At 46.2% G+C, this 22504-nt stretch overlaps 1 protein-coding gene across 1 annotated transcript in view; it reads left to right on the top strand.

Moving 5' to 3' along the window:
• Window positions 1-1167: 1167 nt before the first annotated feature.
• The window catches only part of LOC135804294 (uncharacterized), a 43493-nt gene continuing 22156 nt past the window's right edge, over window positions 1168-22504 (top strand). Inside the window, exons 1-2 of the mRNA XM_065318122.1 lie at window positions 1168-1315; window positions 4910-7396. Coding sequence (XP_065174194.1) covers window positions 4977-7396 — 2420 coding nt within the window. The 5' untranslated portion in view covers window positions 1168-1315; window positions 4910-4976. The remainder of the gene's footprint in view (window positions 1316-4909; window positions 7397-22504) is intronic.

Below are 22504 nucleotides of genomic sequence, written 5' to 3'. Positions count from 1 at the left end.
ACTTTTCCACGTTAACCGGGCCATGATGGTACGTGTTACGCCTTCAGCTGTTTCGCAGTCTGCGACGTGTAAGCCCACGGCTTACGCGTGCGTCGGTGTGCGGCATGTTAAACATTGAATATCTCCACTTGCCGCCCCCGCACGCAGGCCCCCAAAACCATGCATTCTGATGTATCGCTGCTATTTAGCATAGCATGACAGCATCTAACGACGCCTGTCTCTATCTGCGGCGCTCGTCTCTCCAGCCCGTTCGATTGATCATTTTTCGAATCTTGCTACCCGTCGTCTACGCTCATTTGTTATCCGTCAAAAGCAGAATATACTCGCCTACGCGCGCGTTTTAATAGCGCGCGCGCCGGAAAAAATAGGACAAATTGCGCTGTTTATGTTTACATGTGCATTGCGTGCAAATAGCCGGCCGAATTTTGTCATTTCGCTGAAGAAAATAACAACTAGGGACGCATAAAAAGTCAGCGAGAAATAAATTCGTCGATGGTTGGTGGGAGGCGGTTTTTTTTTTCTCTTTTGAAAAGCAGTAACGCCGAATGTCAGCGGCATCCGACGTCGCGTGCGATTTTTATTTCTGCCGTCCCCGACATACATTTCGCATTTTCGTCGCGCTATTCAATTTGTAAGACGTGTTCGTAATAACGCACTAACATTTTATATACTCCAAGTTCAACTTTTCACTGATTGCCACTCAAATTACGTTGTTATAGCAACTGCGGATATGTTCGCTGCTTATACAGTAACTCAAATTAGTAGGAAAACTGTGTGTTTATTTTGCGGAAAAATGTTTGTGCCGAATTCGAGGGATTATATGATGTTGTTGATCGTAGTTCGGTGCATGAAATACGCGCGTGCTCGCATCCAACCCCTCTTAACGTGGGAAAGTGAGGCCTAGTCCTGGCGCGCTCTTCGCGCGCGCTTCAGTAGCGTCCCGCGCTGCGCTGGTGGAACGTCGTCCTGGCGCCCCTGCTTCGCGCGCGGTTTTCCATGCGCGTCGCCGCGCAGTGACTAAGTGAAAAAGTTGCCAACAATGCAGCGACATCGACGTCGATGGTTAATAAACCGGAAGTAATTAATTAAGTCGCTAATTGGAAAAGTTGCGCGTTATTATTAATATATCCGCGGTGGTTGATAGCAAAACAAACACAAACACATCGCAGCGCGGACGAAAATTCGAATCGGTTTGCGAAAGGAGCAGCGAGCCGCCGAAAGAGGAAAAGTAAACAAAAGTTTCCGAAGCCGAAGAGATACAGAGAGTGCACTGAAGTTGCCGCGGAAATTCCAGCGACAATGTGAAAATGTCAAGGTGATTCTTTCATTGTTTCCCACTAGCGCGTTGCGCTCGTCCTTTTTGTATCATCCGCCTTTGTTAATTGTTTTTTAATGCTCTTTAACGCCGCTTTATTTGCGCGAATGCGTATTTTGCAAATAAGGATAATTGAAGATAATCTCCTGGTAATGATCTACGCGCAGCCGAGTTTCGGGGGTTGTCTTAATTAGCTAAATGGAGTCCGATTCCGGATCAGGCTGACCACGTGCAAACGTGTTTTTGATATTCACTGCCGATGCGCGACGAGCGTGAAAAAGTTTCGGCCTTAATTCTCGATCACTGTCTGGCGTCGCCAGTGTAGCGTATTTTTACTTTGTTAATGTGCTTCCCGGCGCCCTCCCAAGCGAGCTCGGTTGGTTTTGCGTGGCCGTAGACCCTTATCTGAGCGGTTTTGCCCTTCGGGGGTGTGTATACTCGACCGAGCGAAACATGTCAGATTTTCGATATCCCCATGAGGTTGATAGTCCACGTGCACGTTCCATGCCATCGCCAAATCTTTTCACCGAACTTATTTTTTCCGCCTTCCACCTGAAATTATTCGTACTCGTACAACGAGGGTGGGAACGCCGTACGTATAACTGATATAGTTGGCATTCATATTTTTAATCAAAAACTTTGTTGGAGAATTCTGAAATTCATTCGCGTGAAATAATCCGTTCCGACTGATTCTGGCATCTCCACCGCACCCATTCACTTGGTGGAATAGAATAATACATCGAGTTTCGGATGTTGTACGTAACACATCCCAACCTTTGCCCCGGGTGTCAAGCCGCGGGCGCATCACCTTGCGAAATCCCAATTGCGCGTGAAATATTTAATGACCCGACACCATCCGCACATCACTAACAGGTTCAGTTTTCGGCTTCGGCTCCGCTGCGCGTCATAATGCGCTCTTTGCTTTCCGCCCTCGCGTGTCATTCCTCGGAGGTTTTCCGCGCGCCCACCGGCGATATCGCACGCCACTAGCGTTTCGCTATCTTAATCCGAGCGCGTTATCTGCCGCCGCCGCCGCCGCGTTGTTATGCCGGTAGTGCTTTTAACGATGCAGCGGATAAAACTCGATGTTGTCGTACCTGAATTATTTCGGTGGGCTTTCCCAGCGCGTAACTTATCGAAATGTTTGCCTAGGATCCACCATTAGACCAGTTTTTAATTAACATTAATATGCAGACGTCACGTGCCAGGCCCAGAGCGGAGGAGCTAAATTACTGCAGCAAATTGAACAAGTTGGAATACGGTTGAATATGGCCCAATTCCGTCTTAAATACGTCCCAGAGTAGACGTTCGTGCACATATACACTACAGCTGATCAAAAATCAACAGGAGTTTCATTTCCCACTCGACACACTACTCCACCTCAAGTTCCGGGGTGTTCGGTGTACGCTTGGCCAGCCCGGAATAACTCCGCGTGTTTTCTTAACGCGTCCCTTAATATGATGAAGCCGGGGGTTGCGTTGCTCGCGATCATTATGCGGTCGGCTCCTAGCCGGCGAAACACTAGACCCGTTTATTTCGGAAGGGCCCGCGCGCATCCCGAAAACACGGCCGCGCTGTAAGTGTCCTAATTAAGCGCGCAAAGTGCATTGTTGGTATTGCGGTGTCAGGTATCGCCTCCGCGAGGTTACCGAGGGCGGCGGCGGCGTGGTCCCGCAACCCCAAAGGTCATCCCCAGCTGGGACTATATATTACCCACTCGCCCGCGCCTGCTCGCGCCGCCTACTAAAGGACATTATTTATTCATTTTACTCGCTGAATTTTGCTTTGTTTATCTTGTTAGTTGCACCTGCCGCCGCCCCCAGGTTGAAAATCATACGCGCAAGAAAAGCGCCTCGAATGTTTGTTATGTTGTGCGTTAAAGGAGCATAATTTTCAATGCGACGCTCGTGGAAATTTCGTCAGGCCGAGGAAAATAGTTTCGTTAAGGGTGTTTCGTATGTATGGCGTCGTTTTCAATCTACGTACGCATCGATGATGCGCAAGGCACCCCTCTTCGATAGGTTTTAGCGTGACGTCCTCATCATTTCCGCATTGTTATTCAAACCCTCTTTGACGATACATTGTTATTACACGCGCACGTTGCGCCATCATTTTCCATTTATCGAATGTCAGGCGGATGCGTCTCAGGCGCGTTATTAAAGTTTGCGCTGCGCTGGTGGTTGCCTACGATAAACCTACTAAAGTCACTGGCGCACAATCCGCACAACACTGCCGGCATCCGCATGTAAATCGCTCATCGCTCGCGCACTTCCCTCTTTTCCTATTGTTACCCGCCGCTATTTCGTTAAATTAGATTTCATTTTCATAAATTTGGCCCGGAAAAACGGCGCGCCGTATAAGTCACGATAGAAATAATAAAAATTCCGGCAGTAATCGCGTCTTCAGTGAGCCGAAGTTCGCATAAAAACTGATTGTTATTGTCTTTACTTTGCTGCGTCGTTTTTTTATCGCCTGCCCCGTCGTCGCCGGCGCGCGTGTTTTCAATTGTACTTTTGGACCGTGCATAAAACGATTACGTTACGATTTACATCTTCTTCCACTTCCTTTGGCCGCGGCACGTCGCTCGCGCAGCTCCAAACATCTACGTTATTTCGCTATCCCGCCCGACGACGAAATGCAGTTTCGGAAGACAAACTTACATCGTAGGAAAATCTATTTCTGTATCAGCCCGGCTGCAAACGTGCGACTTGTTTTCGGGCGCACGAGATTTCGTCTTTATCGTTTCATGCGCGTGCATTTTCCGAGTGCATACCCCGAGGAAAGTTCGAACTTGCACAGCGTCGCTCATTCGGCGCAATGATTTATGGTGGTGATTGTTATAAATGCGACGTAAATGCATTATCTGCGACGCGCTCGTCATTTTTGGCTGCGGTCTCCTCCGCTGTCTCATTATGACAAATTCTATTTTTATTTTCCTTCTATCGCCGACTGTAAAATATTGTTATCGCTGGTGTTTTCGATGTGTCACCTATTGGTGATTCAACTGATAGTGCGCTATATTTCACTCGCCTGTCTAAATAGCGCCGAAGAAAGTGATTTGTTATTCTGGCGCGCGTTTCTTTTCATTCTCTGTTATCAGAAGCATTGCGAAACCAAAACATTTCTTATTTGCTCAGCGTGTTTACTCGATAGCCCAGCCTGATCCAATTATGCACCCTCCTCGTTTTATCTGAATTTCAAATTCTCTTATCGACTGCGATCCCGCATCTTTTTTCCGGCCCCTAGGATCTGCGATCTTCTAATTCGTGACTGGCGATGCATCGAAGGTCCATTAAGGTCTCCCATTACGTGCGCCTTGCGTTCGAGTTCGGGTTTAGCATACGGGGGGGTGCGCGCGAGTATCGTGTCGATTGCGCTGCGGGGCGAATGGAATCGTTCACCCGCACCTCGCGAGAGTGAGGTTGAACTCGGGGTTTATGTTTATGTTACTTCTGCTTCCTGTTTTTGCGAGCGTGTGTGGTTCGCAGCTTTCAACGCGTTTATTTATGACGCGAACGTATTGTATTGATTGAAAATGCCCCAGCGAATGTTCCACCGCATCGCTCACATTATGCTCTGTCTGTCTGTCTGCAGAATATGGGGGTGACGAGGGTCGCGCGTTGGATTATATCGTCGATGCAGCAATAATCGCTGGAGCAGGATGGCTGCGTGTGGCGAGATACCGGAACCAGGTAGACCACCGGAAACGATTGGCGGGCGCGATCCGAACGCCAACCTCGAGAGTCGACTCTATTCAACAAAAGACACTAAGTCGTTGTTGAACTTTCATGTCTTGGACGGTTCGCCTAAGATGGATATTAAGACCAACTGTAGGCAGACTTTGAGGAAAGTGTTCTTCAAGCGGCATTGTGGTAATGGTAACGCCATGGACGCAAGTCTAGTGACTAGTAAAAAGGTTGAGGATGAAGTTGCAAAGGGTAGGACATTGATTACGACTGTGAGTCAGAGTGTGGATGAGACACGAACGAGAAAACGCTATTCCCTGCATCAGGACGTGGAAGAAGCGCTGAATTCATTGCTGTGGCAGCCGTATGAATATCAGCGGTCGAACCGCGAGAAAACCGCTGGTAGTTCATACAGTTCCAGTTCACAGTCGGCTTCGAATAGCAGTGACTACTGCTACGACCACCGCACGTCGCTGTGCTCGTCTTCGTGCAGCAGTCTCTCCTCTTCGTCCGGCCTTGAATCCTCAAACAATGGCACGAATCGTTCCGGCAACACTGCAGACCTACATCTTTTGGTGAATAACCTGCGGCCGAACCGACTTGGCCAATCGCTGGCTGCGCAACGTTCACGTGACGGCGCTGAGCCAGAGCTGCGCTCTCCGAGGTGCGCGCCTTGCGCAGTCAACGCGCAGCGTTCGAACGTGACTGAGCTCCAGTTGCGTCGTGCTCAGCCGGTAACGCGTACACACACTCAGCGCACGGCGCATTATTGCACGAGTGCTAACAACAATAACGATTTCGAACCGGGGTCACAGTGGGATGTGCTTCGCTCGCCCACCGGCGATACTATGCGCGTCGAAATTCAGCCGCCGTCGATAAAGAGTATTATTACGAGCGGTAATAATACGGCGGGTTGCAACAACAATGGCGGTAACGGTAGCGGCGGCGGCGGCGCGCTATTGTTGCTGCGAACGGACAACGGGCAGCTGCAGGACGCGGCCGCGGGTGCATCCAGTGCTAGTATCCCGCCACCACCGCGCAATACCCGTTCGACCGCGCGGAATCTCAGCTCGGTGAACGTGGTCGGCCTGCCGCACAACCATCCCAGGCAGAATTCGGTCCCAGCGACGCTCACGATAGCGCCCACGTCCGCCGCGCGAACTTTAGTGCCTAATCACGCCAGGAACATATCGGAACCCTATCGGGGAGCTAACTCTTTCATATCAAACCCGAGTCCCACCCCCGCGCACCTTCGGACTGGTACCAATAACAATGTGGTGTCTCTCTTTAACCATCAGAGGCTGCATAGTACTCCGGCTGCGTTAAATGGACCTCAAATAAGATCAGTGCATGCGCAACAACAACAACAACCCATCGCGTTTACATCCAGCACTACCGTGGGCACCGTGAGTGCTAGCGAGTTGGTGCCATGCAGTAACAACAATAATAACGACGCGTTAGGTGTTGGTGTTGTACGAACAAGTAACAATAATAGTAGGGTACCGCTAAATGTCAGCAATGTGAATGTGAATTACTATCGCGCGGTACCAGTGAACGTCGTATCGGCCGTGCCTACGATTCAATGCCTCAACACGAGTGGTGGCGGTAGCGGCATCGCTGCAACAAGTTGCCCGAGCGCGGCCGTCACGACGGCGTCGATCGGCACCATTACCGACTCCAATAATGTGTCCAACGTTAACATCGTCCAAGCAATGCCGTTATCCACAAGCAACAACAACAACAACATGCCTAGCATAGGTGGCGGTCCTACCGCCACAACAACCTGCACGGAAGTCATAGTGCACAGTACGCCAGCGACCACACCAGCAGTTGAGGTGGTGCGTACCTTTACCTCCACCGAGGCACAAACAGACGATACAGTTATCCCGCCTCCGGAGACAACCACTGCTAGCCGTGAACAAAGACGCCGGGAACGGCGCGAACGGCGTCATCAACGTCGGCTTAACATTGCTAATCATCGACATGTAGGTAATGGGGGCGGAGGAGCTAATGGTACCCCTAATTCCATACATGCTACCAATGTGGACGCGCAGCAATTTGGCAGTCCAGGAATTCACGCCGCGCAAATGCCCGACCTGCTTAACACAACACTGCCGCCGCCCTACAACGGCGGGCCACATCCACACACCCATCATCCGCATCATCCACCACCTTCACAGCCAGCCAGCATCTTGGTGCCACCGGGAACGATTGTGCAAAGCTTGGTGCCTAATAGTTTAGTGCCAAACGGATTAGTGCCGAATGCGATCGTACCGTTCCATCCGCAGGTCGTGCCCGGACAGGTGCCTTTGGTGCAAGCTCCCGGCGCGATCCCCGTGCCGGTACCATCGCCCACTGGATTTAGATTTCCACTGCCCGCGAACGGATTTCGAAGGTATGTACAACTTCAACTACACTCCTTTCATTTCTAACTGCATGCGAAAACACGCTGCGCAAACACTGCGTACCTATTTAATTTGCAAAACTAATTGGACGAGATTGCCATCTCGAGGAAGTGGATAGCGCGCCGTAAGGAAACAAGGAAGGAAATGCAAGATTTTCAAACTCAATTTAGTGAAAGTTCCGTCGCAATCTCGAAGCAATAATTTATGTTTATGCGCTCCTCTCCGAGTGCGGGAGTACATCAAGTCGGTCGCGCAACTTAATTCCGAGCGTTTCTTCAGATTGCGCCGCTTTCAATGCAATTTTCGGGTAATTCCGGACATGACCAGAATCCTCGTACCACTCGGTTTGATCACGTTTGTCTCCGACCACTCATACGGCAATGTTTCACACATATTAATTAATTAAACAAAAAGTGAAACTTTCTTCGTTTTGCCCGGCAATCGAACGAACTTTACACTTTTATGCGTCGCGTTGTTTGTGAAATATTACTAGAGACATTTGAATCAACAAAGGATTCGGTTCAGTGCGTAGTCATAACCATGGTCGCAGATGTTTTCGTAATTATATCAGTTTTTTTTTTCATTCTATTATATCATCATCATCAGCTGCTGTTTTGTTTCGTTTGTTGCTTCCACGTTTTTCATCGCGACATTCGCCATGTTTGAAGTCCGCTGTCGTTTCACACTCGTCTTATTATCATCCACCACACGGTGGTTACTTCTGCAATAATAAAAGCGTCGCGTAATCAGCGCCGCATGCGCATCGAAGTTCGTGGCGCCATAAAAACGGATGTGGCCCACTGCTGCTGCGCTCGCCCGAGCCGATGATACCATTTTTATAATTTACATGCGAAACATTTAGCTGAAGCGTCCCCGGGTTTATCTGCCCGCATCAGTGGCATGCTCTCCGCCAGCTTATGCGGATGGGCTTACGGCGTAATGCGCAATCGAGCTGACGACCGAGTTTTATAACTCAACTCGCGCCGCTCACGCATACCGAATTTCAAGCTTTCGTCGCCCCGTTGCCGCTTCGGCCTCACCGCATTACCAAAACATATGACAAAAATTGCGCCCCAGCGTGACGAAAATCAAATGTTATGCGTTTGTCCTTGTTTCCTTACTGATTCTTAGAGAAATTTCTGCTTGCATCTCATGCGCGATATCGAAATTTTTACCTCGCACACACATTATTGAATCTGTTCTGAATTCGTTTGCTCGAAATTGCTTCCAATTGTCATCGAAATCAGTGCAATGCAGTGCAGCCCAAATTGGATACGCAGAAGGCCCGCATCGAGGACGAAGATGAAGAAAGCTCATTTTGGATTATTTTGTGTCATAACTATGCACGATTTGTAATCCAGTCATGCATGCTACCATGAAAGTTTCTGTTCAGTGCATTATTCAATAATGTCCAGCGTGCGTACGTGGAAATGCGCTGTCGACACAGATAGACCTAGGTGAGTGTGCGTATTCGCTGGTTTATGTGTCGCATTGATACCATAAAAATAAAAATTCGATATCACGTGAGATCGCTAGCCAAGATAAATGCGCCTGTGTGGGACACACGACATGGTAAATGAGTGAAGCGACAGGAATAACTCGCGACGCATGTTTTGAATATGAAATTTATTTATATCTCTCTCTCTCTCTTGCTCGAATGGCGGACAATGTTTAAATTTCGCAATAAGACAGACACACGGACGGCGTGTTGTGTCAGTTGAAGGGCCGTGTGAAGTAACGACTTGTTTTTGGGCACTTTATGAGCACCAGCGCGCTGGAAAATCGATGTTTTCATATTTCTTCACAGTTGGCGTTTGTTTGGTAAATAAATTCCGGCTGGCATTTCCCTAAACAAAACGCAAAAAGCATATTTACACAGGGCACACATACAAGTCGCGTCGGGTGGCGTGTTGTTCATGTTTCCTGAATCCACTGAATCGCCACCGCTTCTTTCTTTTTTGGTTGTTGTTGCTGTCGGTGTCCGCTGAAGTTTTCTTTGCGTGCATAACGTATGCCGTAACAGCGTAACAGATTTGGTAACAGATGTTCTACACATTGGCCATTTTCGCTCCGGCAAGTCCGGCTTGTTGCGTTTTCTTGTTGCCGATCGCCAACAATTGCTCACACAACTCTCCGCCATTCATGTTGTGTCTGTGTGGCACTTTTTGTCGCAATGTTTTAACAACTACTCAGCCGACCGGCGATGTGTGCAGCCGTGGGACATACCGGCGTACGGCGCACGCATTCGCCTCTCTTGTGCAAACAGATTCTATATAGTATAGGTAGAGGAATGGCCGACGTGTAATAAGCCAGAGGCATTCCGACGCACGTCGATGGCCTGTGCATCGCGTATCTGGTTTCTTTGTTGCATTAGCAGCGATCGTGCGTTACACGGATGGTAAAGACCTCTTTACGGACGGAGCGAGAAACACGCCGAAGTGGGTCAGCAACAAATATTTTTACTAATATCATGAGCGGCGGTCGGTCGGATGGACGCACGAACGAGCCGAAGGATTTATTAACAAATACCGCGGCCCGACGTGCGCAAAGTTATCATTAGAGACGCACAAATTAAGCGCACAAATGTTTTATTCCACTCGAGTGTATATCTTGCACGCCGGCAACCTTTAATTGGTTATTTGCTAACTGGGGAGACGCGTGTTTCCTTCAAATATAATTAATACCGCGGCGAGGCCTTATTTTGCAATTTGCCCCTCTTTCAAGTTCACTTTTTTACACGCTCGAATGCAGGCGGAAGAAGAAAGTGCCTGTGCCTACCTTGCGCCGATTGCAATCATAGAAATCAAAGAATTGAGGAATTAATTTCGTAAGTTAATGCGCGCGCGCTTTGGTAAAATTACTTCGTTTGAAAATTTCATTTCATTTGTTCCGAGCAAGTGCGATTCGTTTCAATGGCGCGGGCGCGCCGGCATTTATTTCGTAAAAGCGCCACGCCGAACGAAAATTAATTCGTCGAAAGGTAATTAATAAGAACGCAAGAAAGTCCTTTCGCTCGTTATGGCCTTTTTTATTTGTTCCTCGAATTCCTTATCGTAATTAATTAACGTTTGCGCCAAAGCGGGTATCGTCCACATAATATTCGTTTCTATTGAATTTCTATCGAAACTTTCGATGATTACCCTCCGTCCCTAATACTTGACATGACCGCTAAATATTTAGCGACCGCACACTGGCTGGCGGGGGCGAACTTGCTATTTCAATATTTGAGTCCTGTGACAAAATCGCCGGAAACTTCGTGCGAAGTTACCGTACGCTGGTTGCGCACTCTGCAGTAAACTTTTGTTTTTCATTCGAACCAGTCGCAGAGTCGACTTACTTCAGGACTACTCGAGTAATATTAGCTCCACAGGTATGACGCCGCGGTTGCTAGGAAACTGTACAGCGCGTAAAGTAAGGCAAGCTCGCGAGCAGCAAGTCTAGTTGGATTCGCGAACGTCGATTAGAAAGCTGCTTTTTGCGCAGATGTATTACGCCGATTGTGCTGAGTTGGCGCTGCGCAGTGTATCTCGCTCTTCTTCTGTTGCATCTGCATCGATGTAGCTTAGCTAGATAAATAACAAGACGTGGGACTCATTTCCTCTTCTCAGCTGGCTGGAAACATAAAAGATGTGGTTTGTATTGGATGTAGATACATTTTCTAAATGTCAAAAGCATTAGTCAAATTACGTCTGTGTTCTGCAATGTATTTTAATGCGCATGCGTCGTGTTCAGTGCTTGTACCGTAACTCAAAGCATTGGTTTTTAATCAAATTATATTATTTGAGTAAGGTTTAAGTAATTTCTGATCTTTTGTTCGTCGAGCAGTGGTCTGTACTGCAGGTTAATCGTGTTGTAGCGTGGTGTCCGCATGTCCGCGATATCTTCGCCGCGCGCGCTTTCTCTGCGACGCAGTTCATTCCGGCGGTCATTTAGCAATTTAACAGTAAATGTGCAAGTTTGCTACTCTATCGTTCAGGGCATCCCGCAGCAACTTAAGCCATTAAACTTTGCTTAAGTGCGAATGCTGCTGGGAGCAACGCGGCCGGCGTTTTTGCGCAACCTGCGCGCTTTATTTACGCTGCAAATTGAGTGTCGCTCGTCGCGGATGTTTGGTATCGTCCGGATAATGCAAATACACGACGCCGGATAGATAACTCCGCTTGTTTTCATAACTCTCGCTCAACTTATACGGTATTCATGAGCGCACCTAAACGTGCAGGAACGCCACCAATGGATTTACTGCCAGCCGAAGCGAAGCGTACAGATTACGAAACTGTGAAGGACCTGCCGCCGCCGCTCCTGTGATCCCGAAGACGGCGACGCCGGAAGGAACGCATCCTGCGCCCGGTCGCTTGCGCTTGTGTTTAGTTCGCGCGCGACGTTTGAATGCGTTTGCGTTTTGCGGCACGAGCGGCACTCATAGAAACGTTTATCGCTAGTTTACCAACATGCGTTGTCGCAACAAACTTGCATGCTTGCATCGCATGCGAGCGAACAATGCGCGCCCGTTCCATTCACGACTTGTCTAAACTTCTTACGACATTTTGACGGGCCTGATACAACTAACAATTGCATACACGCAGTAACCACCAGCAACAAAACTCGAGGAGAAGAAAAAAAATGCAGCGATGCAAAATATTTAATTTCAAAAATTAAATTTCATGGGAGCTCCGCGGGAAAGTTGTACAATGCATTAATTTTAATTATGAAATTTATTGTTTTTATGTACATAATCAACGTCCAGCGCGCGCGCCCGCGTTAAATATTCGCTCGGATGGATTGGACGAGGAATAATGTGTTGTTATGAGTTGCTGTGACCTTCGCATTCGGTCTCTTCCTCAGCGTTTTCACACTGCGCCCGTTGGAAATAATTAAAAATGGAAAACGCGCGCGCGTCCGACCACTTTATTGTTGGTGCGTGAAGAACGTCGACGTCGAACATCTGCCTAATGTTTATTAGCGGTCCGCGTAACAATAACACACAACACACGACTTACAACTTATGCGTCGCGAGTTGGACATAAGCTGCCTGTTTTACGTGCGAAAAAAAAGTGTTGCTGTAGTACATTAGCAAGTAGTATATTCATAGTAGTCTATAAATTTCTATGAGGCAAATACGCAGCGCAGCTAATAACTGTCGAACTGTTTCGAACATTGTTCGCGCCGAGTCACGGTGCTATTTTTAACCGCCTGTATGCGTCTTCTGGGCATTTGATCCAGCTGGGAGTCGTTTGCGCCTCGCACCGGTGGATGGCCGACTCTCTGCTGCTCTTTGAATGGAAGTCCGTTTTGCTCGGTCGGGCGGCCGCTGGTGTATTGGAGTTTTCGGTTCAGGTCAAGAGTGCCCTATAGAAATCGTGTTTCCTTGGCGTTGTGTGCACGTTTCATTGGTTTCCCGACCGTAGATACATCTGTACGCAGGCTTTGAATTTTTGCCTTTTTGACTTTCGGGGCTGGTGCTGCTCGAGTACCTCTACTCGTGTACAAATCGAAGGAAAATACTTGGAAAGATGATGGCATCGGACCAACCGGATGTCTTTCACATCGTTTCATATGATAATTATCGGGGGGTGAACATTTGTAAACACGGAACCTCGGCGGGCTTAATTTTCACTCTTTGCGTCCCGAGACGTCGCCGCATGTTGGTGGGTCTTGTACTTACTTGGCGAGCGGCTCGTAATTTTCGTGTGCGGGGTTTTGCGGCGGCGGCGGTGGTGCGTCGCTGGGGTTGTGATTTATGACATTGCGTTGCATCTAAAAGCGTTCCAATACACACGGAATATATATATACGAAAGGGTCTCTTTCGCATTTTCAATAAGCACGCGCGCGCTAGCTCTCGGCCTTGTGCTGGATTTTATTCCGCGGCTGCCAACAACACCCTCCGCTTCACCCTCGCACGTTTGCGGTGTTGCCGCGTAGATAATCTCGAATCCTCACCCGAGAAATGAAAAGCTACACATGAGCGACAAAAATACATCGAAATCGAATGAAAATGCGGGCGAAATTCGCTCAAGACGCACACACGATGCTTTCTCGCGAATTAAATAAAGACGTTTGCATTCGTGTGGTCGTGTTGACTGAAATAAAAAAAATATGTCGCACCCTAAAAGTTAAAAGTAACAGCGCGAACACGTTAAGTGACACGAAAATAAACGCATAAAACAGCCGGGCGTCGACTGTAAATTGTCCAAATGTGCAAATGCTCAAATTAAATTTGCTTTATTATATTTTATGATGTTTTAGCGTTCTTCTTGTTGCTTCCTTCAGCCGGTATTCTTTCGCGCACGCCTTTATGACGGTCCCACAGCAGGTTTTCTTGCTTTTCTACTCTTTTTGATATAATATATGGCATGTGTATTTATTTTGAATGCAGCCGTCCACTCGCGCCCGGCGTGCGGAAATTTCGCTGGCGGTGGCGGCGTGTTGGCCGCACAGAGTGCTAGCTGGAAACCAACACCGCTCGTTCGTGTTATGTGTATTTTGTGTAATTAAATTTCGTCGTAATTTGCGGCCAGGCGCGGGAATATAAAATTGCTGCAGCGCGCGAAAAGGCTGTAATTTGATAACGTTTTGCTGCGGAGCGCAGTTTGCTCGCGCTCTGTCACAAATACAACCAACGTCAAAGTTGATCATTCACACAGCACACGTAAAGGCATATGTCCTACATTGCGGTTTGTTTGAGCAAATTATTCATTTCTTATCGTATAGTTGTGAAGCTTTAACCCGCGGTTTCGCTCGCGAATATCGAAAATAATGAAGTCTGTAGTCACAGATGAAGTAACAATGAAGTAGAATGGCGGGAAGTTTAAAATGGCTGAAAGTATAGTCTATGAAAGTATAGTGAACAGTCTCCATAGTGTTGTCAATTGGATTTGATATTGACGTAGCTGTCGGTAATACAGTGTGATAATACAGTGTGATGGTACTATAGTACTTAGGTTTGAGCTTCATTGCTGGAATGCTAGATGGCGTTAAAGTAGTCAAATAGCCAGATGCAGAGGTATTATTGGCTAAACAATTTCTTTATTTTATTTAATAAATAATTTTTTTTTATTAAATAAAAAGTAGCCTATAACCATTCGGGGACCACTAAGAATATGTGTAGAAATTTTCATGATGATCGGTTAAGTAGTTTTTGCGTGAAAGTGTAACAAACATCAGGACTTTCGCATTTATAATATTAGTAGGGATTGCGTTGTATTTTTAAAGCGCGCTAATGTCGAATTTGCAGCCGGTGGGTACGGTAGCTATCACAAATCAGGTACGCGACCGCACCGTGCACACGATATTATATTTACGCCCTTTGTGCGTGCGAGCTGTGTTTGTTTGCTGTCGGGTTCTCGCATAGGCAACGTGTCAATTCCGTCCGTGACAGTGACAGGCGTGTGGATTGCGGGCGCGATGTTTGCGTGCCATTTCGGTGCGTCTACGCATATCACGTCGGCTGTCGGCGAGCGCAAAAAGCGGATTTAATTGTGCGAACGCGCTCGCGTGGTGGAAATATGCGTGGAATAAAAACGCCCAGGAGGAAATACATAATTCTCGAGGAAAGCGAACGGAAGAAGGGGCAGGTCGAACGAGAAAATAAAAGACGCGAAAAGCATCACAATCCGGTCACGTTATTTCATTAAATGCTGGAAACCTCGTGGGCTGCATTTCCACTTCAAATTGGACTTAAAGTCAGCACATTTTTAACAACCCCGCGCGGAATCACATAAACTAACGAAATGTTTATCAAATCAAAGGCGGTAGCTGGAAAAAGTGCCGGACGAAAGTTTCTGCTGATGTGAAACTTTTATTTCACGCCGGCGCAGCGCCGAAATAAATTATGTTTAATTATACAGGCGAATAGAAATGATCGCGCCGCGAATTGATGACAGGAAATGTAAATTTCACTTCTGTGCGTACACATTTTTTTCTTCTTCGCTCGTTCACGCCGCGCTCATAAATTTCGAGTATTTGATATTTTATACATGCACGCATGTGGATGTGGATGTGAGGATTGCAACAACTCAATTTAAATTAAGTATAATTTCGAATCGCCGCGAGAAAGAGAATTCCGAATGCGAGAGTCACATGTAAATATTATAAGCACGACCCGGGATGGAATTACGAATTAAAAACCTGTCTAAAAGCAGCGATGCTTCCAAGTAGTTCACGGCACCGAAATCCGGCGCCCAACGCCTTGTTGTGTGTGTGTTTTTTTTTATATTCAACTATTACTTTCTTCCCGGCGTACTCAAGTCAATTATCATAAGCTCACCGCTCACCGAAAACGGCCTTCGGAAATTAAAACGCGAGTCCTTGACAGTCGTGTCCGCGTTCATTACTCCGTGCAAACTTGGTTCCAAAATGTTGAGCATGCAAAAAACATACACGCATTAAAAGTAAGTACGCCTAATGTCAGGACATAAATTAGAATCACATTAGAAATCGAGACGCCGAAATTACATGGGAAATAAAAACTGAAAGTGCGGCCGAAAAGTTTTTTGAAACTTTGCTGCGCGCAGAGCAGCGTCAGCGAGGCGTATATTCTATGTGAGCACTGTGCGTGCCCGCTCACTCGACTGATGTTATTAATTACTAATAAACACCAGGAAATGCGAATAAATTTACTTCAAACGCGCTGGAGCCAATTGCGCCAACATTGTTCAGCGCAGTGTCGAAGTTCCTTTCGCAATTAAAATGCAAATTTATGAATCAAATATGTAATAATTCGACGCATCCTTGCGCTGCGTTCCGAGTCATTAGTTTAACGATTTATTAAGTACTGGATTTATCTAACATTTGTTTGGGTGACTCTTGTTGACAACAAGAAAAAAGTCGATTTTCAGCCCACCAGCACACAGTTTGTGTTCGTGTGGTGATAAATTGTGCGTAACGCATCATTGCGTTTCTTGTCTAGGAAATAGATTCATATTATGCGCATCCTGTGCGCGTCCGCCGCGAAAAAAGTGAGTTTAATCAATGCTCACCTAACGGAAAAGTCATAAACTCGTTTGATTGTTCGATAAGAATATCTCGGGCACCGTAGAATGAAGTTTGCAATAATGTTTCTCTTTTGTTGCAGGTGAGTGTTGTTCATATTTCTCTCGCGTTGCCCTTGCGCTTTCCTTCCTATTGGAAATTGATGCGCGCCACTGCAAAGGTAAACTTTCGCGAAATAAAGAAATGATGCCTGGCTTTTCATTTCGATTCTTTGCTTTGAAAGTTACGCGCCGCGGCGTCCGAAAGTTTTTCAATTACGAATTTCTTGAGCGCGCGCATTTTCCGAGCTTCGGCGTTTTAAATTTTAATTACGAATAGTGTGTGCGTTTCGCGCAACAAGTTTACGTTTAATTATTTACGACCGTGGCGTACGCACGACAAACAAAACCGAATGAATGAATTCACGGGAAAGAAAGAAGCCCTAATGCGTTTTCGGTCGTATCGGCTTTGTTGTGTTAACTTAGAGAATCAGCTTTTTCAGTTTTTCAATTAAACGAGAAAAGCCAACTTCTTCGCTGGCAAAACCGTGATTGATTGCTTTCGTCTCGCGGCCGCAGTTGCGAGTTTCCTGGTCGCGCCGCCGACCGCAAACTTTTCTACATGTATCGGTCACACTTTTTCGCCGCCCGGCCGAGATCTCTAGGCCTCTCACTGGTCGAACTATCGAATTACTCGCGATGATGTAACACGGCTATTTATTTAATGCGCCGAAAACGTCGTGGACAAAGAATCGCGCGAGAGCGCGAGAACCAACTTGCTTTTGGCTCCGAGGCGGTTAGATAATAATGAACAATCGATGAATTCGATAATTTTCCGCATGGCTGCCTGCGCGCATTGTTCGGCGGCGGGTTTAATGCGCTTAATGTTCTCGCATAAATAGGAATAAAGGAAACAAAGTCGAATTAGCTTCGTAACCGGCAGCGCCGGGGCCTCGTCGAGGACTCTCATCGTCATCGTCCTCGAGAAGAATCCGATACGTACGCGCCGCGCGCATTGATTCCGTAAATCGTTCATTTTTGTCAAGTCCCTTCTTCTTGCTGTTCGATGGATTCTCGGAGAGCACGCAACCAACTATCAACCATCAAGCCTTGTCGGTGATTAACGAAGGCTTCGTGCGTGCCTCTTCGTGCCTTTTGTAATAGCGTAACGATTAAGTAGACATTACAAATGGAAGCAGTGCCGCATCTGGTTCCACACGTCAGACATGTCATGTACGCGTATAATAACGCCTGATTAGCATTAACATCCGCACTCCATTTCTGTACACCCGCAGTCAGGTGAGAGGCGATACTTACCTGTTTGTAGTAGTGCACTGGAGGCCGGCCCTGTGGGACCCGGTGCAATCATTGCTTCGAGTACTTACATTAGACCTTTGAAACGTTTAAAAGTTTATAAGTTTAAATGTTTGTGGAAATAGGTGCGGCCGCGTTCGCTCGACCCGCGCGCGCGCTTCGAACGCTGCATGCACACAAACTATTTTCCGTGCTGGAAGTTTTTCAAGCAAAGATCCGCATTGTAAGTGCGCTGCACGACGCGCAATATCAATAAAACGAAGGGCCCTTTAGATATTGAAATTGAGATATTTCGTTTTTCACCTATCTACGTGTAAAATCAACTTTTTCAAAAGTTATGTTACCATTTGTACATAAACTACAACATTATTTGCATATATTAATGCATAATGAGAACATTTCTCGCACGTCATGAAAACAAGATGAAATACGTTGAGGTAGTTTATTAAACGAGAGAAGAAGAAAAAACAGCATCGCCTATCACCTTTAGTCGGCGGTCTTGCTACCTCTGCAGTCTGTGAGTATGCGTCAGACGCTCTCGAAGCCAGTGTGGGAAAAACGAAGCGTTTACACTCCGCCCGCTAGCATCTAATACCGGCGAGATTCACAATTTCTAAATATAAATTTCCTTTTACTCCGTCGCGCTGAATGCGCCACGATGTTTCGTTCATTCGGTCGGTTTCGTTATTCCAGTTACACATGCCGCAGCCTCGCGAAACTGCTGGCAACTTTGAATGATCTGCTCTCTCCGCACACACGTCGCTGGCAAGAAGTCTCGGGTAGTAGGAGAGATCCGACTCCAAGAGAGTGCCAGTGGTTCAATGTTGCACGCTCGTGTTCCGTGCGTTTGTGCAACATTCCAATTATTATTGCCCTTTGAAACTTAATAAGCTGCCGCCTAATAACGCAAATTTCGGCGCGGATTGCACGCATTTTCGACATCGGTCGCGTATTTTTAACGCTTGGATTTTGTGGTCGTTAACGTTTGCTTCGGCATCACTCCAGTCACACGACATCTAAGCACATGTGGGCTGTGTTGAAAAGCTGCGTTTAAGCTGCTGGCCGCACGACACATCCGAAGATCCTAACCAAATCTAGCCCTATAGCTTCAAAAACACCAATTCATCTGTGCCCCATAAAAAGATTCTCACTCTCTTACACCTCGTCTTTCTCACCTAATGCGCCTCAAACTGGATGAAAAGAATTTTGCTTTCGTTGCTCCCATCATCCTCGTCGTCGGCGGTCAGGTCATGACCGTCTTCTTTCCACTCGTATTACCATTTCGGCGGGTGTAGGACCCATGAGAGTGTTTCAAACTGGCGGTTACTTCGGGCAGATTACAACGGTCGATATAATTTCAGGTATTATTCAGGTACAAAATCGAACTCTCAGTGAGTGTCTCATATTTTCGTCTGGCTAACAATTAAACACCACGGAAAATATCGAACGTCTTAATTTGTCCTCGCTTGTCTTGAATAATTTTACGAAACAGAGTAAATGGGACGCAACACGAACTTCGTTAAGAATTTATGACAGCCGTGTAGTGTGGTAGTTAGTCGATGTTAAAGAGAGAACATTTTATTGGAGCTTAGCTGCAAGGGCACAGGTTTAGAGAGACCTGATTTTTACCTATATGAATTCTTGCGGCATCGGCCAGTCGAAACTTGAGGGATTCGTCCGATCCGTCCGTTGAACCGTTGTGGAAGACAACCACTTCTTCCAAGAGTGCGCAGCCATGAAAACCGTCAAACTTGTAGGTTGACTGCAACGCAATGGCAAGTCTACTTGAGTAGCACTAATGCAATAACTTTTTCATCATCATAAACTTTTTTCCTCCACCAAAGTAAAAACGAATATATCTTGGCCGATTTTTTTTTCTGTTTGTTTGGAACGAGCGCCTTGGTCTCTGGTTGATTTTTTTTGTTGATTATTTCTGCTTGATTTTCTTTGTATAAATTGAAGCGCCGACTCTGAGCCAATCAGGCCTTTTGTTCTCTCGGGCAGTCGCGGCTCATTTTTTCTTTGCGAATCGGAAACAAACGCGCTTTTAAACCAATTAGGAAATGATGCGTTGTTGTTGTTGTTTTTCTTCGTTTGATCTTGTTTTTCTGCTGCTGCACGAATGAATAAATTCGTGTGTTTGTTTATATTTATTCATTTGTCACCTATCTGGTTCTGGTTGTTGTTTTCGTTCGGGCCACAACGCGTGCTTGGTAAACTACATTTTAATACCGGCTACCGGTGAACGATGACCCAGAATCCCAAATGACCGGGGGACATAATCATCGTCATCATCATTGGCATCATTGAAATCGGCGTCGCGGTAGCGGCAGGCGCTGCTCGTGTGATACCATCAACGGCACCAATTTTTATATGCAAATTAACAGAGAGGATATGTTTTGGTGTAAATGAGATTTTCGGTTTCTTCGTGCGCTGGCTTTCAGTTTTTTTCTGGATTTTTAGCGTCGATTAGCAGTCCGTATCGCGAATATTGCCGATTGGCGTGTATCGGCGCGCGCGCTGTTTGTAACAGTTGATTCGTTAAGGCGTTTATTTATTCATTATTCATTTACACATCGGGAACTTTCTATTTTCCGTGTCAGTCAGCTTTGGCGATTGCCTAGTTCCATGCGGCATCTTCTTCCTTTTTTCTTTCACATTCGAGTAGTACACTTGAACTACTAACATATTTCTTCTTTTCATGAGATTTTTAATATGCGACATTAAAATTTCGTCGGGGCGTCGACACTTCGACTTTTAATAATCGTGCCTTCTCGCGAGACGCGCGATATTCAGCGAAACGTCACCGAAAAATGCAATTAAAATTTTATTATAACGGCAGAACGCTCGTAACGCGCCCGTCATTTTCATTCGCAAACGCAAAAAAGGAGAAGCGCCTTGCTGGTGCTTCTCATTCTCACTATCGGTTCGTTCGGCAATTTTATAGTGTCAGTGGATTTACGAGCGTATCGGAATCGCTCTTTCACTTGTTCCTTCGTGCATTTCTGCGCCTTTTATCGAAAAAGAAAGGGGTGTCGCCAACGAGATTATTCCGTCGCTCTACAGCAAACCCCAGTAATGATTAATAATTCCTCTTCTTCTTCTTCTTTCACTTAGAAATTTAGTACGTTTCGAATTGCAGATTTTGCGTCCCATGTCGTGGGAATGTCAAGAAAATTAAATTTCCGAAAATATTGCCTCGCATGCGTCAATTAAACTGACTTCCTCAAAGCGTTTGTTTTCTTTTATTGCTTTTTAATGAGCCTTTCGATGAATTTCCTATAGACACTCTGTGTTGATCAATGGGAAGCGCTGTAATGAATAGAATAGCGCACAACTGGAAGAAAACAAATATACGCTGTCATTGCAAACATAAGCTATTTCCGAATTTAAATTTGCGAATGTTTTGCATCCGCTGGAAGTGGATATTCCGTTCGAAGCGAAATGTTGTTTGCAACGTCGGCGGTAATTTCTCTTGTTTTAATGAATCCGTTCGCGTGTTGATTGATTTTTTTATGGGCGATTAATTTAGGACGTGGTGTTGCCCACACACAGAAATCTTGCGAATCTAGTTCCTCGGCTATTCTCTATGCACAATAAGCAATTTGTACGTCGGATTCGGAGAGGAAGGACGCGGACTGGATGCGGAAAGAGATACGCGCACGCCTCTCGGGCGTAGATGCAAAACGTATGATTATGTTTTGATCGCTGTTCGTTTGCTTTCACTCGGATTTATTGTTTCGCGCGAGAAAAGCGCAGACGAATGCGAAAACGCGAGAGAATAATGAAGAAAATACGCGCTGCGCTCGCTGAATATGTAGGAGAAAAGTTTTTATGATTGCGGAATGAGAACGCGTCGCACATTTGGCTCGGTGCACGAAAACTGCACTATCATACGCTGCATTATGGAATATGTTTAATTGCTAGCGCGGTGCACGCAGTGATAAAATATTCTCATTCTTATATTATTTGATATTTCGATTGTGTATATCTTCTAAACTAAATGCGATAGCGATCCACGGATTGAAAATACTTAATCTACGGGAAATTCTCTATAAGATAAGCTAGTTAAATTAAAATATGAATAAATAATTCATAAGAAAAATGGGCAAAAAAAGTCAGCTATACATTCATTTTCGTACGGTGCCCTGAATACGAGTCACTTCTACCGCTATCCTCGTAAGGTGCCCTGAATCGAGTCACTTATACCGCTAACAAATTGAAATTCAAACTTATCGAAAACACAAATCGAGTTAAACTCAAAAAATCTAAAGTTTCTTGTGATTTATGACAGTTTTTGCATTGAGAACATTTACGTGTCTCTTGCGCTTTACAGTGCACTGTCCTAATAACAATATTGAGTAAGCAGAAAAAGTCATGTCGTGTGTGTGGTTAGCATATTGTTGGATACATGTCGCAAATCAAAGTAAAATAAAGCGGCACACACGAGAGGCAATAAAATGCATGGTGCCGCGGCCTTGTTTGCGGTTTCGCGCAAAAATTAAACCGACGAGCGCACGTAATGTGATATTATTTTGATCGAAAACAGTTTCGCAAAGGTTACGCACGTTTAGTTTACGAGGCGATGCTGCGCAAAAAGTGGCACAGTTTCCCCAAAAACAATCGAGCGTTTTCATATTTAACATCATTCGGTCGAAAGCCACTGATTTTCTAAATTGGTGCAATAGGTAGATGTAAAAAACGTGGCGATTCGTCACCGGTTGTTGCGTCGGCTTTTCGCTCGATTTCAATGGCGCACGTACAATATTGGTTTGTCCGCGATGCGCGTCGGTTTATTCGCACTACATCAGCGAAAT

Source organism: Atheta coriaria, unplaced genomic scaffold (assembly GCF_025399875.1).
Source record: "Atheta coriaria isolate IRGN ID8LTWV9N9 unplaced genomic scaffold, Caltech_Dcor_3.1 hic_scaffold_1_pilon, whole genome shotgun sequence".
Classification (NCBI taxonomy): domain Eukaryota; kingdom Metazoa; phylum Arthropoda; class Insecta; order Coleoptera; family Staphylinidae; genus Dalotia; species Dalotia coriaria.
Note: the sequence above shows the minus strand (reverse complement) of the source record. Positions and strands in the feature narration are given on the sequence as shown.